Source organism: Salmo trutta, chromosome 13, assembly GCF_901001165.1.
Source record: "Salmo trutta chromosome 13, fSalTru1.1, whole genome shotgun sequence".
Taxonomy (NCBI): domain Eukaryota; kingdom Metazoa; phylum Chordata; class Actinopteri; order Salmoniformes; family Salmonidae; genus Salmo; species Salmo trutta.
This window is the reverse complement of record NC_042969.1, coordinates 9,372,334-9,388,809: the sequence shown is the minus strand read 5'-3', so window position 1 is coordinate 9,388,809 and position 16,476 is coordinate 9,372,334. Positions and strand designations below refer to the sequence as shown.

Here is a 16,476-nt window from a genome sequence, read left to right as displayed (position 1 = left end):
CTTACTTGCTTGTTCTTTTCTTCACTCAGTCAGTCGCTGTGGGTAAGCTTTGTGGGTAACCTAATCCTAACTCTTGAGTTGCTGGCTTGCCTGCCCACCTCCCTCTCCTCTCCCCAGAAGGACTGAGACAGCTCCCCATTCATAAACCTCAACTCTAGTCATTGTCAACCAGTAGGCTCAACCTTCCACCCAAGAAAATTCTCAATTGTTGATCACAATTCTGACTAACCTTCATAGCCACTTAGCCTAAATTCTAAATGTTTCTAAGAACAGATCTGACATACGCCATAGTTCGTGTCACTTAATGTGACGGATTAGAGTCCACGGTCAATGCAATGTATCCTCCATCCTAGAATAAACTATGGAATGGAAAAGTTTCTCCATGTGTCATACCTGCTGTAACGTGGTTCTACCATTTACATTTACATTTTAGTCATTTAGCAGACGCTCTTATCCAGAGCGACTTACAGTAGTGAATGCATACATTTCATTTCATTTCATAATTTTTTTTTTTCTGTGCTGGCCCCCCGTGGGAAACGAACCCACAACCCTGGCGTTGCAAACAGCATGCTCTACCAACCAGAGGGGTAGATACCATAGAAGTGCCACAAAACAGTGAACAAGGACTTTTTACGAGTCATCATTTATTTCAAGATTGCCACCAAGCTTTTTCAACATCTGGCTGAGGCAGTAGAAAAAACGTTGACTTCAAATGAAAATGCGCAGGTAAGCAGTATGCAGGAGCTTCTTCTTTTGAAGCTTGCCACAAGTGTCACACAGTTGAGCAGCACATCAAAGACACAGCTCTGTTCACTCTGTGCCACAGCTCCTGGTTTATACTTTCAAGGCATTGGCACAACCCTGTGCTTTGGAGGTGATGAGTATCTACCCAATGCTGGCTCCTTTTGTGCAGTATCATAATTATAGTTTATTATGCCTGTGGTTTTAATCACTTTTCAAAAAGCTTCATTTTGGACTGCCAGCCAAGGCTTCAAACATATTGTCTTTTGTTGATTGAAAGTATTTTGGATGTACACCAAATGGAAGCCCCAGGTCAATCTAATCATCAGACATTCACACCTTGTGTTTATTCAACTGTTCCTAACATCAATTATTATATTTTGTGCAATTAGGATTTTTTAAAATTTTGTCAATGGAGGACCTAGGGGTTTTGAATTCTGGTAATACATATGTATTTTACACAGGTACAGAATTTCACAATTCTGGGGATAATATTTTGTCATTATATTGATTCACACAGCCACCCTCATTCTCGCCGGCTTTTCAAAGTGCAATCAACTCTAGTTTATATAGGTACCACTAACCCTGTGGGAAAATTATGAATTTTCATTTTAAATGCAATGAGGATGGAATGCTGTAATTCCCGTTGGAATAGGACAATAAAGAGGATTCACACAATGGTCCTAAAGTGGCGGGAGGGATGATCGATCTTTCCACTGCGAGTTCAGAGGGCCTCGTAAACACATTCACACCTCTCTTTCATTTAAATGTGGGATAAGTTATAGCACATTATTGAAAAATCGAGTTCCACAACAACCTGCATCTCAATGCTGTCTGGAAGAGTAAAGCCCAATCCACAAACGAAGTGGCGTCCGACATAACCTGAAAACAAGAGAAGCCGAGAAATAGCCTAAGCAACTCGGCACACGATTGTGCACACGAATACATTACACATGGTTTATCATTACAAAGGTAATACAACAAAAACTGCTGCAATAATAAACTAATATTAATTAAATATGAATAATACTAACAATGAATAACAAATATATATATAAAAAAAACAGATAGACATTTATGAAAAAGACAAAATATGATTTAAGCTTCAAATGAGAATCCACTATTCGCCCAAGTAAGCTATGTTGAACTTGAAATAAGCTTACACCTGCTTTTAAGGTAATATTGAATTGCTCCAAATAAAATGTAGCCTATATACAAAAGTCTCTAAAAAAGGTAAAAACAAGTCCATCAATTCGTGTGATCCTCCTTGTACCAACTCCCTCCCAATCACTATCATTTCTGACTCGAGGAAAACATTCTCCAAACTGATGGCCTCTCAAAGATTACCCTATCAGGTGCAAACCGCTGACAAGTTTCCACCCACCACCAACAGAAAAACCTCACTGTGCCCAAATCCTTAGCCGCAGATACTCCACTGACAGGCATTACACCATCGCCCCTGCTACGAAGATCTGCCGCTGCGTTAGATTCAGGTTTCATATTTATAGCTGCCCTCTGGATTAAACTAACGTTTTATCAGAACGCGAGGTATTCCACATAAAACATATATTTTTTTCATATTCGATTTTACGCACTTGTCCCCTTTTGCCATTTTCCCACCGTGGAGTCGGAAGATTTAAAATGATCCTTGCAATGTGTAGATATCCCCCGCAGGTACGGACGGAACTGAAGTACCTCTGATCTTTGGAGGAGCACCTTTGGGAGGAAAGAGGGTGCGCGCAATGGATTTTTAAACAAGGGGAAAACTACTATGCAATGGTTGCAAGTTGAATATTTCCGCGCCTGGCAAGATACCGCTGTCTAAACGGACCGTGAGAGCGGAGCTAGGAGATTTGGAGGCGGACAAGAAACAATACGCTACCTTTTCCCTCTGGATCGTTTTCTTACAACAAGGAAGCACCTAATGTTGCATGCAGTGACATTTTTGCACTCCAGTTATTTATCATTACACTGGGATTCAAAGACACCTCCGGGATTGTGTGCGTAAGGACGCTGGCGGGTCTATCCTCAACTTCTCTCGGGGCTTTAAAACTGTGGAAACAGGTGTATTTCAGCAAGTCAAGATGTCTGTTGTGCCTTCGAGGTTCATATACCTGTAAGGATTCCATCTTTCTATTACTTTCGTTTCTCAAAACACGTACATTCTTACCAATAGAAGTCGCTAAAAGCTACATAGTTGCTACCGTTGACATTCAGGTATGGATATAGCCGTTTATATTTTATGTAATTGCTTGTGATTAACCCCCTCCTCCCTTTTCTCTCTCCAGGTGTTTACATTTTCTGGTCCTCTATTTCCAGCTCCAGGTAGGTTGATTTGATTGCTCTGGTTTTGAACACTGTGTGTGTGTGTGTGTGTGTGTGTGTGTGTGTGTGTGTGTGTGTGTGTGTGTGTGTGTGTGTGTGTGTGTGTGATTTTGCTAGACCCATTCTGGATTTATTATAAACAAATACTCATACAATTGGATACAGTAACTATACACTATTTTAGCTTGTGGGCGCTTGGCAACCTTGAACATGCCTTGGTTAGACGAGCTGGTTCTTTTTCTCAGATTTCAGTTACTTTTTAATGTTACTTTAATTAGATAAGATGAACACAATTCCCTAATTAAAGATCGGTGTTTGTTGTTCATCAAACAAAAATACAAGCAAAGTAACTCTGCCCTTGTTAAAATATAGTACGTTTTATTGTAAGGAAATAGGTTTGGAATGTAGAGGAAACGATCCTTTTGCATCTCGTTAATGAACGAGGTGTCCTCGAGTGCACCAGATAAACTCACAGCGTACAATTGAGCCAGGCAACCAGCATCGAGACAGAGAAAAAACTGAGATGAAAATACATTTGAAGGACATTTAGATAAGGATGATTTGCTATTTTGATCAATTTCAGCCTCGTGGATCTATTTTGTAATAATAGTATAAACCGCACTAACCCCGCGTCTTTTACGCATGCGATTTATTTGTTAACTTGGTTGTCTATAGCAAACGTCAGTAAAAATCTACATTCCTTATAATGGAGTGTGACATGCTGCATGGAGTTAGATTTAACTGTTGCCTAATATAAAAAATGAATGCGTTTGGGCATGAATGTGTTAGTTATTTTTAGTTCAGTTTATTTGTCATTATGTTTTAGGTGTAAATGAATAGCAGATACAAAGGCATGTTATATTGTTGGATACAGTGAGAGGCAGCGGTTAGCCCACATCCTGAAATGCTTCCATGCCTCTGTTGTTGGGGTTAGTTTTGTAGTCTAGTCAGTATCATATACCAAGGTTGATGCCAATCAAATCTCTCAGGGATTACAGAGAATTACTCAATTTTTTCCCCCTGTCTCCAATGTAATGCTTATTAAAAGTCAGAAAGATTGCTGGCTATTTATACAGGGATAAGTAATTACATACAATGATCCCAATCCCTTCCCCTTGATTGGGGTGATAAGATATCACCTAGTTTAAAATCTTAACATACCCAGAGTTGCTTCAACAAGTAATCCTTTGCATTGAAGATGAGGATTAAGATTGTCAACAAACCACTCATGCCAAACAAATTATTAATGGAGAATCCCAATCCATCCAATGATGCTGCAATAGATGAAGACATAGAGTACAATCCCTCATTCTACCTCTTGGACATCACATCTCTGTCGGAGATGTTTCTAAACAAATGGGTCAAGGGATCACGATTATAAAACCTGGCATTACCATTTCATAATAAAGGGGGCATCTTACAAAGACAACCCCTCAGCGAGGAAAAAAGCTGGTGGTTTAAAAAAAAGAGAGGAGACGACTGGGTTATGTAAGGGTATGTGCTCTTGTTCCAAAGGAATTGGCAAAAACAACACCCGTGTCAACTGTCTGATATCTCCCCCAACCTAGACAGTAATCGCAATACTATAGTTTTAATTGCTTCCCATATCTGTGGTGATATATATCGATATGCTTCATGCTTTGCATGACTAATTGCTTCTGCAAAGAAGAGGTAGGTCAGAAGGAAGTCTCATAGAGGCTTTCTTGAAGGAAATGCACTTTAGATAGACCAATACAATTGCGTAGCACAACCTTGATGGCGTGTAGAGTGTTTTGTAGACCTATGTGTGGGTTACGCACGTGGTAAGGTGTATCTGAGATGCAAGGGGGCTAAGCTTCCCAGCAAAGATGGTGCCAGACTTTTGAAGTTTCAACCATACCCATTTTCGTCCCGTCTTTGAAGAGGGAGATGGCCCGATATTTTTCTTTGTCGATTGCGTTTATCTTCGGCCCTCTGCAGAGGCTTGCCTTTGTTTCCTCCATGTGAAATGCAACTGTCTACAAAACACACCTTTATGTTTGTTTAGAGATGGAGAGATTTTTTACAAATCCCAAAGCAGTAGTTATTCTAAAAGTATTTTTAGTGAGTGCTGTCTTGGTGGTGAACTTTGTGGGGTAGTATAATAGACAGACAATTTCATTCTAGGGTCGTGATGAGTTTTGGAAGCTCTATTACGATGCTGTATTGGATTCGGATGCTCTATGATAGTTTTGAATGCTCTTTTAGAGTTGTGGAAGCTTTAATGGAGTTGTAGATGCTCTATTGGATTTGGTTGCTCTATGATAGTTTTGAATGCTCTTTTAGAGTTGTGGAAGCTTTAAATGGAGATGTTGATGCTCTATTGGATTTGGTTGCTCTATGATAGTTTTGAATGCTCTTTTAGAGTTGTGGAAGCTTTAATGGAGTTGTAGATGCTCTATTGGATTTGGTTGCTCTATGATAGTTTTGAATGCTCTTTTAGAGTTGTGGAAGCTTTAATGGAGATGTTGATGCTCTGTTGGATTTGGATGCTCTATGATAGTTTTGAATGCTCTTTTAGAGTTGTGGAAGCTTTAATGGAGTTCTGGATTCTCTATTGGATGCACTGTTTCTTAGGTACGGAAGTATGAGGTGTGTCATAATAACTTTCTTCATGTTCCTCCGCCTAAGCGTTGACTAAATTTAAAGGAAGTTTGATATAGAGATTTCAATAAGATTTGCTTATTGATTAAGATGCATCTTTGTTTTAGGCAAACAATTTAATTTTAGTGTTGTACCACGGCATTGTTGAATGCATGTTTCTGATTGGCTTGAAGGGGACTATAGAGCGTGTATTATTTCCCTATAACGCACAGTATATTTGCATGGTTGAATTCAATGGCTATAGTTCACTGTTGCATGTTCTATGTTTGAGCTGCTTTTGAATGCAAAAGTCGAATTGAAAACATCATTGGCATTGTTGAATTTGAATTTCATAATAGCAAGCTACGACTGATGGTTTGGTTAGCTAAACCAGCAAGTCTGTTTGTTTGGTTACCACGTCAACTACTGTTGCTATCTAGTGAACTTGCTAGATACTTCAGTGGATGTTGAGCACATTTCTACCGGCAAATGAACACATTTTTAGCAGCAAATGTGTTAAATTATAGCCACAGTATAAAGGGATAGTCAGCTTGGGGCTCTATGTGTTCTCTGGAAAGTAATGTAACTCAGTGGAAGTTCAGTTCCACTCCGCTAGCGCGTCGTGGAACACAACTACCACGTCATTCGTTAATTATCATAGAAAGCATAGCCCCTTGTTGATTATCCCTTACATTGAACGTGATGTACAATTGTTTCATATTTTCAATTAATGTATTTGCCGTTGTTTCTAGACCATCCAAAAGTGACTACGCTTCTTAGTCGCTTAAAACTTTTTCTGACACCTCGCTGACCCTTCTGGGATTTGTATTCAGATCAGTGGTTTGTTTTCCCCCCTGTGTTAAAGATTTGTTCTACCATGAGCATATTTCCCCTCTCATTCACTAAATGTCATTAATTTTCTGAGGTTAAAACAACAAGGAGTTGGAGTATGTAATGTGTATATAATTAGCCACCTGAGAGAAGCCACATAAAAAGGCAGTTACTATATAATTACCACATGATACAGCTGGGGAATGGGATCTTGGCGCAAATCGAGATTCCAGGGGTTTCGAAAGTATACGTTATCCTTCCCATCCACGTATGGGGTTGGGTGACAGGGCACATGGGCTGCGTTCATTTTGACGTGTTGTCGAAGTCAGCGATTTCTTCTGTTTTTTTTTGGGGGGGGGGGGGGGCCTGACTTGTAAGTGCGGAACGGACCTTTGCATTCAGCCTAACAGTGTGAAATATTTGAATGGCGAATTTATGTTACAAGAGGCTCCCTCCGAGTGTGTTTTTGTGGTACAAGCTGCCTCTCGCCATCACATCCACATCTCCACTGTGATTTATGGGCCTTACTGGGCCCTCAGGCAGATATTTGTTTGATGATAGTGTAACAGGGCTGGATGCTTCAGGTGTATAATTGCTAGTGGCTTGCTTGCTGGTGGAAATGGAATACTGTTTTCAAGATATCCCCGGGCGCATAGACAGCTGCCTCAATACAAAGACATGCAATAATAATGAAGCATGTACCATGCTGTGCTTTTGTTCTCGGTGAACTTCTACAGTGTGTGCCCTTTGGATTTGTACAATGCCGCACAGTTTCATTACCTTGTAAACATGTCGTGTGGAAGAAACCTGTCAGTTTTAATGTGCAAACGGAACTTAAAATGTCAGCTTACAACTTCCAAGGTGTTCCCTCAGTTTCTGGCCTTTAAGCAGAGCTTCACGACAGAGGCCCTGGTAAAAGCTGGTCTATGACCACCTGTGTCATGTCTTTCTCCTCCAGGAATCTCAACAGAGCTCAGCCGATTTCAGGATCTACATCGAGAACCACACGCGGAACCCGGACGACCTGAGCCGGAAGCAGATCCGTATCTACCAGCTGTACAGCCACACCACGGGCAAGCACGTCCAGATCCTGGGCAAGAAGGTCAACGCCAACGGAGACGATGGGGGCAAGTACGGTACGGGAGAATTCCTGTGCACTTCACTTACAGACGCTTCAAGCCAGTTCCCCTCATCAATGGTCTTTATTGTGGGAATTATCCCATGTGGAACAGGATTCATTCAACCTATTTTGGACCGCTACTGGTCAGAGTTGGGTTTACATTTTTAATGAGTGAACTTTGACCCTAACTCAGCTCCTTACTGATTGCTTGGTTAAGCCATTAAGATTATGTGTGGGAATTTGAGGCTATGAGCGTGTCCGGCCACAGATAAAGCACATCTAGACGTACTGTATATATTGTCTTTATTCATTGTGTCTCAGCTGTGTTCCTTACACTGTTCTGGTCAGTGATCATATTGAGGTGGAAATACATCTGATTGTTGTCATGGAAAGTAATTCTGCGTGATGCCTGGCATAGTTCTTTTCAACTCTGTGAGGGTTTATCAGTTGCTATATTCACTACTTGTCACTGTGGACATGGCCCATTTTCTATTAAAAGTTGGGCTGCGGTCTAGACGTGTTTGTATGGGAGTGCTTGCCTGTTTGCACTCACATGTATGAGTCGCCAACAAGCACCGCCGGTCGACTGTGTTCAGTCACAGATGCACTGAGGCGAGGTTTCCTCTCGTTGCTTGTTAGAGCTTGAGTGGAAGCAGATTCAATGTTCCCCATGAGGAATTGCCAACCCTGCCCCCTCCCCTCAGCCCCAGTACCTGGCACCTGTGAACTCCCTGACACTGATTTAACAGGAGGCTCGGGAAGACACTCTTCTCTCCTCTCTGCACTAATCCTCACTCAGTCATAACAGCAACCTCACAATGGAGGGTCAGAAAGCACGGCTGAGAAATGGAGCGCCAGCTACTACAAGGTCAGCTACCCCACATATACACGCGGATAAGACGGGGTTATAATTCTCCCCGGGCAGTAGAGCTCGGCTAGAGAACGTGTCACATGCAATCCCACATAATTGATGTCACCGTTTGTCCGATAGCATCTTATGTATCTAAATGCATAGTCACATTTGTAAAACAGGCAGAAGCAGTTTTTTGTCTTAAAGGCGGTTGTTGCACCTGTAGTTTCCGGTTGCAATTGGAGTCTCCAGTGGTACATGCACAAGTCCGAGGCACAGTTGTTTGCAAGTTCAGCGCTGAGAATGCTGTGGGGTTTCTTAAGCTTGGCCGCAGTGAGCGACACTACACTAAAACCCTCTTCAACCCGGGATATCACGGTACGGCTTGCTTTTTTCCCATTGTAGTACGGAAAGGGATGGAAGAGGGGCAACTCAGTGGGGACTTGTGGCTGTCTCTGTCCCAGCTCCTCCAACTCCTCTCAGGAGCTCCGATGTGTTTCTCAAACCTGTGCATTCAGAGAAGTCACCACAGTCATTTTATCCTCTTTGCTCCCTGGTTGAAAGAGCGGGATGTCTTCTTCCCTCTCTCTCTCAACGTCAGTTCTGAGATGAGTTTCCCACTCACCTACAAGATTGTTTAACAGGACTATTTTGGAGGACCCCCCCCGCCCGCCTCCGTTCCCTTGAGTGCCACTGAATAGGCCAGTGTGTTAAACAAATGGATCATCTTTAACTTTTTGATTGAGTGAGCACAGACTAAAGAGAACCTGAAACCTAATCCTGAGGGAGCGTAACCGCTCCAAAATGTTTGGCAGATCTCTTGCCCGCGAGGAGCGAACAGAAACAAAGGTGAACCCACGGGGGTTAAGGTTGTGCCAGAGCAAAAGAAGCCGCCGGCGTGCTTGTTGAGAATGGGTCGTTTCAAACGTTTATGAGGCTAAAGTTGTATATTTGTTATTCTGTGGAGATGGCGAAGTCAATTATAGGGTATATTTCATGAACCAATAGTTATTATCTGTTTCAAATGGTCTGTATCAACTTAATGAATGTACTGTAAGTGGTTGAAAGTATTCATCAAGTAAATGTGTTTCTCCTTCACCTTGTAGCTCTTCTTGTTGTCGAGACGGAAACCTTTGGGAGCCATATTCGAATAAAAGGGAAGGAGAGTGAGTATTACATCTGTATGAACAAGAATGGCAAAATAGTTGGAAAGGTAAGCATATCCTTGGTTGTTACTCTCTTGCTAGAGAATGGGGCAAATCTAACTCAAGGAAATAAATGTTTTGCCTAGTGCCAATAACAGATTCTTTGAGCGATTCCAGTGGAAGAAGACATTACTCTAACTAACATTAGAAAAAATACTTTTACACAATGTTTTTTTTTATTATTACGTGTGCTAAAGTTCCACTTTAAAGGGGAAATCTACAGTTGCTACATCCACTGTTGCACTTCTAAATGAATGAGATGTACACATTGATTCTTGAAGAGTATAGCTTATAAATGCTTCATGGGCTTAGTTCAACTTGACACGGTATAGTCTCAAGACATGGTTACAATTAGAATGTTGATATCGTGGAGGGTCAGTCCTTGCATCCATAGCTCTGTCTATGAATTTAAGAGTGGTTACATTTCTCCATCCCCCGTTCCTTAGCTTTTTACCGAACCCGTGGCGGTTATGTTTTCAGCTGTGGATTTACCCTTTAAGGATATTTCAGCAAGACTAGGACATCCATCGCTGTGCAATAATAAGACATAAATATATGAAAAATATTTATTTCCAAAACGCTATATCCACAAATGTTTCGCATTTGTGTTTTTTTTCATCAGAAATTATTGCTTATGAGTTCCTTCATATGTGTGTAAAATATTACTCTTATCAGATTTTTTATTAATAGACTTTCGTTATTTTTTTATTAGCAAGACCCCTATATATCCATTGTTTAGCTGGAATGGAATGTTTGTATCCTATATATTTGACTGTGATATGTGGTTGTCTCAACTAGCTATCTTAAAAGTAATGCACTTACTGTAAGTTGCTCTGGAAAAGAGCATCTGGTAAATGACTCAAATGTAAAATGTAAATGTTTTACATACCGACCTCATATTACTGTATTTATTTATTTTTATATTTCAATATTGATGTCACAAATGTATCATTTGTACAGTTAAAACATTTTTTCTTCTACATTTAACTGTGTAAAACCAAGCAGCAGTACTTATTCCTCAGAGCCTGGTGGATGTAGGCCGTCATTGAAAATAAGAATTTGTTCTTAACTCACTTGCCTAGTTAAATCAAGGTACCCCTGACAGAAACCTTTTGATAACTCACTGGCATCCTGTTACGTAACCTGTGCTTTCCTTTTGATCCTCCACCAGTCAATTATAGACTGCAATCATCACAATGCTTTGACAGGCTAATGGCCTCATAGCAACATTGCCATTGCAATTATACCTCTTGTTCACCAGGTGGCGCCATGTAAAATAGCAGCAGCGAAGGAAAAAGTACCCAATTGTCATACTTGAGTAAAAGTAAAAAATACCTGAATAGAAAACGACTCAAGTAAATTTGAAAGTCACCCAGTAAAATTTAACTTGAGTAAAAGTCTAAAAGTATTTGGTTTTAAATATACTTACGTATCAAAAGTACATGTAATTGCTAAAATATACTTAAGTATCAAAAGCAAAAGTACAAGTATAAATAATTTAAAATTCCTTATATTAATGAAACCTGACCACATCATTTTCTTGTTCTTTTAATTTATGGATAGCCAGGGGCATGCTCCAACACTCAGACATAATTTACAAACGAAGCATGTGTTTAGTAAGCCTGTCAGATCAGAGGCAGTATGGATGACCAGGGATGTTCTCTTGATAAGAGTGTGAATTGAAGACCATTTTCCTGTCCTGCTAAGCATTCAAAATGTAACGAGTACCTTTGGGTGTCAGGGAAAATGAATGGAGTAAAAAGTACATAATTTTCTTTAGGAATGTAGTGAAGTAAAAATTGTAAAAAATATAAATAGTAAAGTACAGATACAGAAAAAAACTACTGAAGTAGTACTTCAAAGTATTTTTACTTAAGTACGTTACACCACTGAATAGCAGCATGTACACTCCCCTCCGTATTTATTTGGACAGTGAAGCTAACATTTAAATATTTGGCTCTTTACTTCAGCATTTTGGATTTGAGATCAAATGTTTCATTTAAGGCGACAGTACACAATGTCACCTTTTATTTGAGGGTGTTTATATACATGTCTAGTTAAAAGTTTAGTATTTGGTCCCCTATTTCTAGCACACAATGACTGCATCAAGCTTGTGACTACAAACTTGCTGGATACATTTGCAGTTTTTGGTTGTGTTTTGGATAGTTTTTTCCCCAGGAGGAACTGAATAGTGAATAATGTATTGTGTAATTTTGGAGTCACTTTTATTGTAAATAAGAATAGAAGATGTTTCTGAACACTTCTACGTTCATGTAGATTCTACCATGATTATGGATAATCATGAATTCATCCTGAATAATGATGTGTGAGAAAGTTAGAGGAACGAAGATCATACCCTCCAAAAATGCTAATTTTTTGGGAGGTGTGATGTTTGTTGCTTCACCGTCCAAATACAGCTTAACTGTCCAAATACATAAGTATGGAAGTGTATATCACAAAAATGTATAATTCTTTTTAAATACACACATAGTTTAAAACTGAGAAAAGCAAAGTTTGAAATGTCTAGTAAAGTTTGGGTCCTTACAAGAGCCATACCGTTAACACAATTTAAAAATGAATGAATGAATAACAACTTTATGCAACTGTAGTAGTTCCATCTCTTTCTGGATTATATGACATACGGAAATGTTTCTTTGGCAGTAGGTAAAATAGGTTTCCTTGATGGTTTGCCGTTGTGGAAGGCGGAAGTAATTTTTTCACAGTGTTGGAAACCAGGTGCTAAGTGTCTAAAACCATGTTGTTTTCCTTGCAGCTCAATGGAAGGAATCAGGAGTGCGTCTTCGTGGAAGAATTCTTGGAGAACAATTACACAGCTCTCGTGTCGGCCAAGTACAAAGGGTGGTACCTAGGCTTCAACAGGAAGGGGAGGCCCAAAAAAGGATCGCGGACCACACAAACACAACAGGAAGTGCATTTCATGAAACGCCATCCAAAGGGCAAGGTGGACCCACTGGAAGAGTTCCGTTTCACTACAGTAACTAAGCGGACACGAAGGGCGCGTCGCTTAAAACAGAACCCCGAAACTAACTGATGGTCCGATGGACATCAGACACACTGTTTACCAAGGAAATCACAAGATTCTTGCCTTAAAACACCTTAAAGACTTTTGTAAAAAGAACGACGACAAAAAAAGAACAAACATTCAAAGATGTTTTATTTTTATATTTCAGGAACATTGAACATCTCCAAAATGTTGGATGTTTCTGGGTTGTTATAATTATTATAATGTGTCTTATTTTATTTATATCGGATAAACTAAGGATGACAAAGGACCCTTATTGCTTATCTTCTGCTCCTTTGAATTGAATACTGAAGGCATATTTCTGACAATGAGGGTGGAAGCATGAGTTTATAAATGTTATTAAAAAAAAGCTCTAGATTTTATTGGAATACCTGTCAGTTTTGTTTGTGTCATCCCCCCCCCTTCCCCGACAACATGGATCCCGTATTTCTACTGGAATCAGACGCCAAGGAGACGAAACGGAAAGAGGTGACGGTGGCAGGTGACACAGTCTACCTAGATAACTGTGTAGCTTTGAGTGCAATATTTGACAGTGCCCACTCTCTCTCCCCCAACTCTCCCTCTGTGTTGATACCTTCTGCCTGAATCGTTGGCTACTCTGGATGGAATGCGCTGAACACGTTGTGCAAAGTGTGATTTCCTTGACATTTTTTGTACAACTGAGGATTCAACATGCTTTGACTAGCCAGGCATCAGACAGGCGGGGTTGTAGTTTTGTTTAACCTGAGTTGATGTGGCTCAGAAGTTAACTGACTATTACAATGGGAAACGTAATATCACACCTTTAGCCTTACTTGTCTTACTGTGGGAGAAAGTTGAAAAAAGCCTAATGAATACTGGACAGCTTTTCAAACATAGCCTTATATGATGTTATCTGATATCCTTCAGAATCATTTCTGACACAGAGCAAGCTTTCTGTTATTATTAACATCTGCATCCACCAATTTTGCCCTGCTTTTCATACGCCTACAACCAAAAGGTGGATTGTCTTACTGGTTGTTCATGGTGCACCCAAGCACCCATGTTCAAAGAGAGATCCCAAAAACTGTTAATCTTTAACAATGTGTTCAATCAAGCCAGTTATAATGTCGAGAGCACTGAATTGTTCAAAATGTGTACTAAGACAGGTATAGATTCATCCTTTCCACCCACTATCTCTATATTCTAAGACCTAACTCTCAAACCCTGAAAACCGTACAACCAGAAATATGCTTATTTTGGATTCGGGAAACAGACTGCAGCCATGACGAGACATGACAACCAGGGGAGTTGTGATCCCTACAGAACATTATAGATCATTACCATTGATGACAAAGTTCAGCCTCTATTCCTGGGTAGAGCTGTAGTAGCCTATATATTTGTCTACCACCTGACAGGTTTTGATTGAGATGCTACTAACAACATGACACATTTATGTTTTTTAAAAAAAAATTTTTTAAATGTATGCAAAAACAATTTTATGACTATTATAAGATATTTATTGCCTTTCTTTGTAAATACAATGTGATGAATTTATTTGGCCTCTGTTAATAAAATGAGGACTATATTTAAAAAAACAAAAAAAATCTACGCGTTTACTTGTGCTGGTATTATAGTTGAGGGGCAAATGCATGGCTTTTCTCTCCTACACACTGGGGTTATATACATTCACTAAATGCATTTTCATATACTATACAAACCTAAACGTGTGAAGGCTGCTTTTAACAGCAGTAGATTTCTAGGTTGAGAAATGTTGCGTTGCGGAATCATTGTAAGAGCTATTCTAAGGATTGGAAATGTGTCGTAAAGGCTGGCACGTTTACTATAACTTAACCATGAACTTTGATAGTACATTAGCTGTGTCTGTGCCAAGACGACATTCAACAGAACTTAGATATTTGTAGATACTCACTGGGCAGTGGTACAGATGTCAGTTCAATGTATAGTTTTGATTTGCATTTGGTTGAGTTGTCAAGTAACGTGACTTCAACGTGAAGTCAACCACACATTTCACCACGTCATTATATTTATGTTAAAAATTGGTTGAAAAAAAAGACGAAGTTCCCTTACGTTGATTACTTTTTGCAAGTCCACCTTTATTCAACGTCAACACATTTACATTTTGAGGTGAAACGACGTGGAAACAACATTGAGTCAACCAGCTTTTGCCCAGTGGGTACCTCTCATCACCTCTTTAATATTTTGATCGAGTTTATCTTTTAGGAACGGTGCTTGTATGTGCACTGTGTACAACTGCTAAATCGTATTGGGACTGTAAGGCAATGTTGTGTACAAGGAACAAAAGGGATTTACATTTGGTCCACTTGATACGAATATCATTTTTGATTCGTCTAACGTCTGGGTTTAGATGTGGGCTTGCACAACCTTTCCCATTACGCAAATTGCTATCATAGCTGGGATGTCCTTAACTTCCATGGGATGTTATGCAGACATCAAAATCAAGGCCAGAAACCAGCCTGAAGAGTTCGTTTTACATCTCCTAAAATGTGGAAATATAAAGAGGTATTTTCTGTAGCGAGTGTTCCAATTGCCACCTTACTGTCACAACTACTGTCTATCAAGAAAGAGGATATTTTGCCATGAGGTTGAAAGACAAGGAGTGTTGAGAGAATAGCAGAGAGCTCTCTGCTGTGAACTTTCTGCTATTCTGTAGTTTCACACAAGCGTTTTATTAGAAATGCTATAACTGAACCTTGTGTTACTCTACTACAAATGATGCCACTTTTATATCATGTTGTGAGCTTTCTCTTGGCAAAAGCGTTTGAGACATTTCTCCCACTAAAAAACAGGGTGAAGGAATGTGGAATAGTAGGTCTTATAATGTTGTGCGCTGGAATGGTGTTTACAGTAACCGTCAGACTGAAAGATGGCAGTTTTGAAGAAAAAAACGTATTTTGTTTAACTTCCTACTGATGTTATCAGACACACAGCAGTCTGGCTAGCCACCTAGCTATACCAGATGAAGACGCTATTCCGTCACTGGATTTAGAGGTCTCATACATGTCTCATGCTCTGTCTGCTTTTAAAAGTACTATTTTACATGACGTTTCTCCTATAACACCATGTCTAGGCAAAATATCTCATTACTCAAACCAGAACTCAAAGAAACTAGTATTCCATTCATTTAGAGTATGGTTTTTAGGGATGTTCAGTCATGCATTGCAATGTCTCATGGCCAATTGTTTTAATGTGCGATTCTCGTGCAATACTCGTACAATTTAATTATGGAATCCCCTAACAGGTTCATACAGACCAGGGTTAGAAATTTGTCAATTTAATATATCTGAATACAGAAATTGTGCCTGTGCAAATTACTTACAGTATAGTAATGATGAAAGAATGATATGCATATTAATAATGTCCCTCAACAACTTGTTATGATAGAGAAAGAAGAGAGACGTAATCCTAAGAAATAGAGGTTGAGGGTTGTCTAAATGAGCACCAATGGTAACAAATGTATTGAACCTTTCGGAATGATAGGAAGACATTTTGTATAAACCTCCTGCCAAGCCTTTATTTGAGTTAGCCATTGATCACTGTAGGATAGACTTGGAGCTGAACCGATAACTTTCAAATGAAACATGAAATCCTCTTTCCAAATGTCTTCTGCAGGGCGCTGAAACTCTAAATGCAGTAGCGGCAAAAGAGTTTGTTCTATTATCAGATATTTTCTTTTCATAGTGAAAATAATGTCGAAAGGATTCTTTATTAACTCAACGCAGCTCCTAACATCATCCATCAACATATAACAGCATATTAA

The 16,476-nt window shown here is 39.6% G+C and overlaps 1 protein-coding gene across 2 annotated transcripts; it reads left to right on the top strand.

The window, feature by feature from the left end:
* Positions 1 to 2,022: 2,022 nt before the first annotated feature.
* Positions 2,023 to 14,281, top strand: LOC115205143 (fibroblast growth factor 18). 2 transcript variants are annotated; one of them, XM_029770830.1, is made up of 5 exons: positions 2,023 to 2,857; positions 3,030 to 3,066; positions 7,457 to 7,625; positions 9,575 to 9,681; positions 12,447 to 14,281. In XM_029770830.1, exons 1-5 carry the CDS (start codon positions 2,826 to 2,828, stop codon positions 12,723 to 12,725), a joined length of 624 nt encoding a protein of 207 aa, XP_029626690.1. In that variant the 5' UTR covers positions 2,023 to 2,825; the 3' UTR covers positions 12,726 to 14,281. The 2 variants fall into 2 exon arrangements, with proteins under 2 accessions (XP_029626690.1, XP_029626689.1); XM_029770829.1 differs by having other exon boundaries at positions 2,026 to 2,857; positions 7,457 to 7,634.
* Positions 14,282 to 16,476: the final 2,195 nt, after the last annotated feature.

Bases quoted from the DNA above. Each gene is read 5' to 3' on its own strand.
- LOC115205143 (XM_029770829.1), top strand. From the start codon at position 2,826: ATGTCTGTTGTGCCTTCGAGGTTCATATACCT. The intron at 3,067-7,456 runs GTAGGTTGATTT...TTTCTCCTCCAG, and splicing joins TCCTCTATTTCCAGCTCCAG to GAATCTCAACAGAGCTCAGC. The intron at 9,682-12,446 runs GTAAGCATATCC...TTTTCCTTGCAG, and splicing joins ATGGCAAAATAGTTGGAAAG to CTCAATGGAAGGAATCAGGA.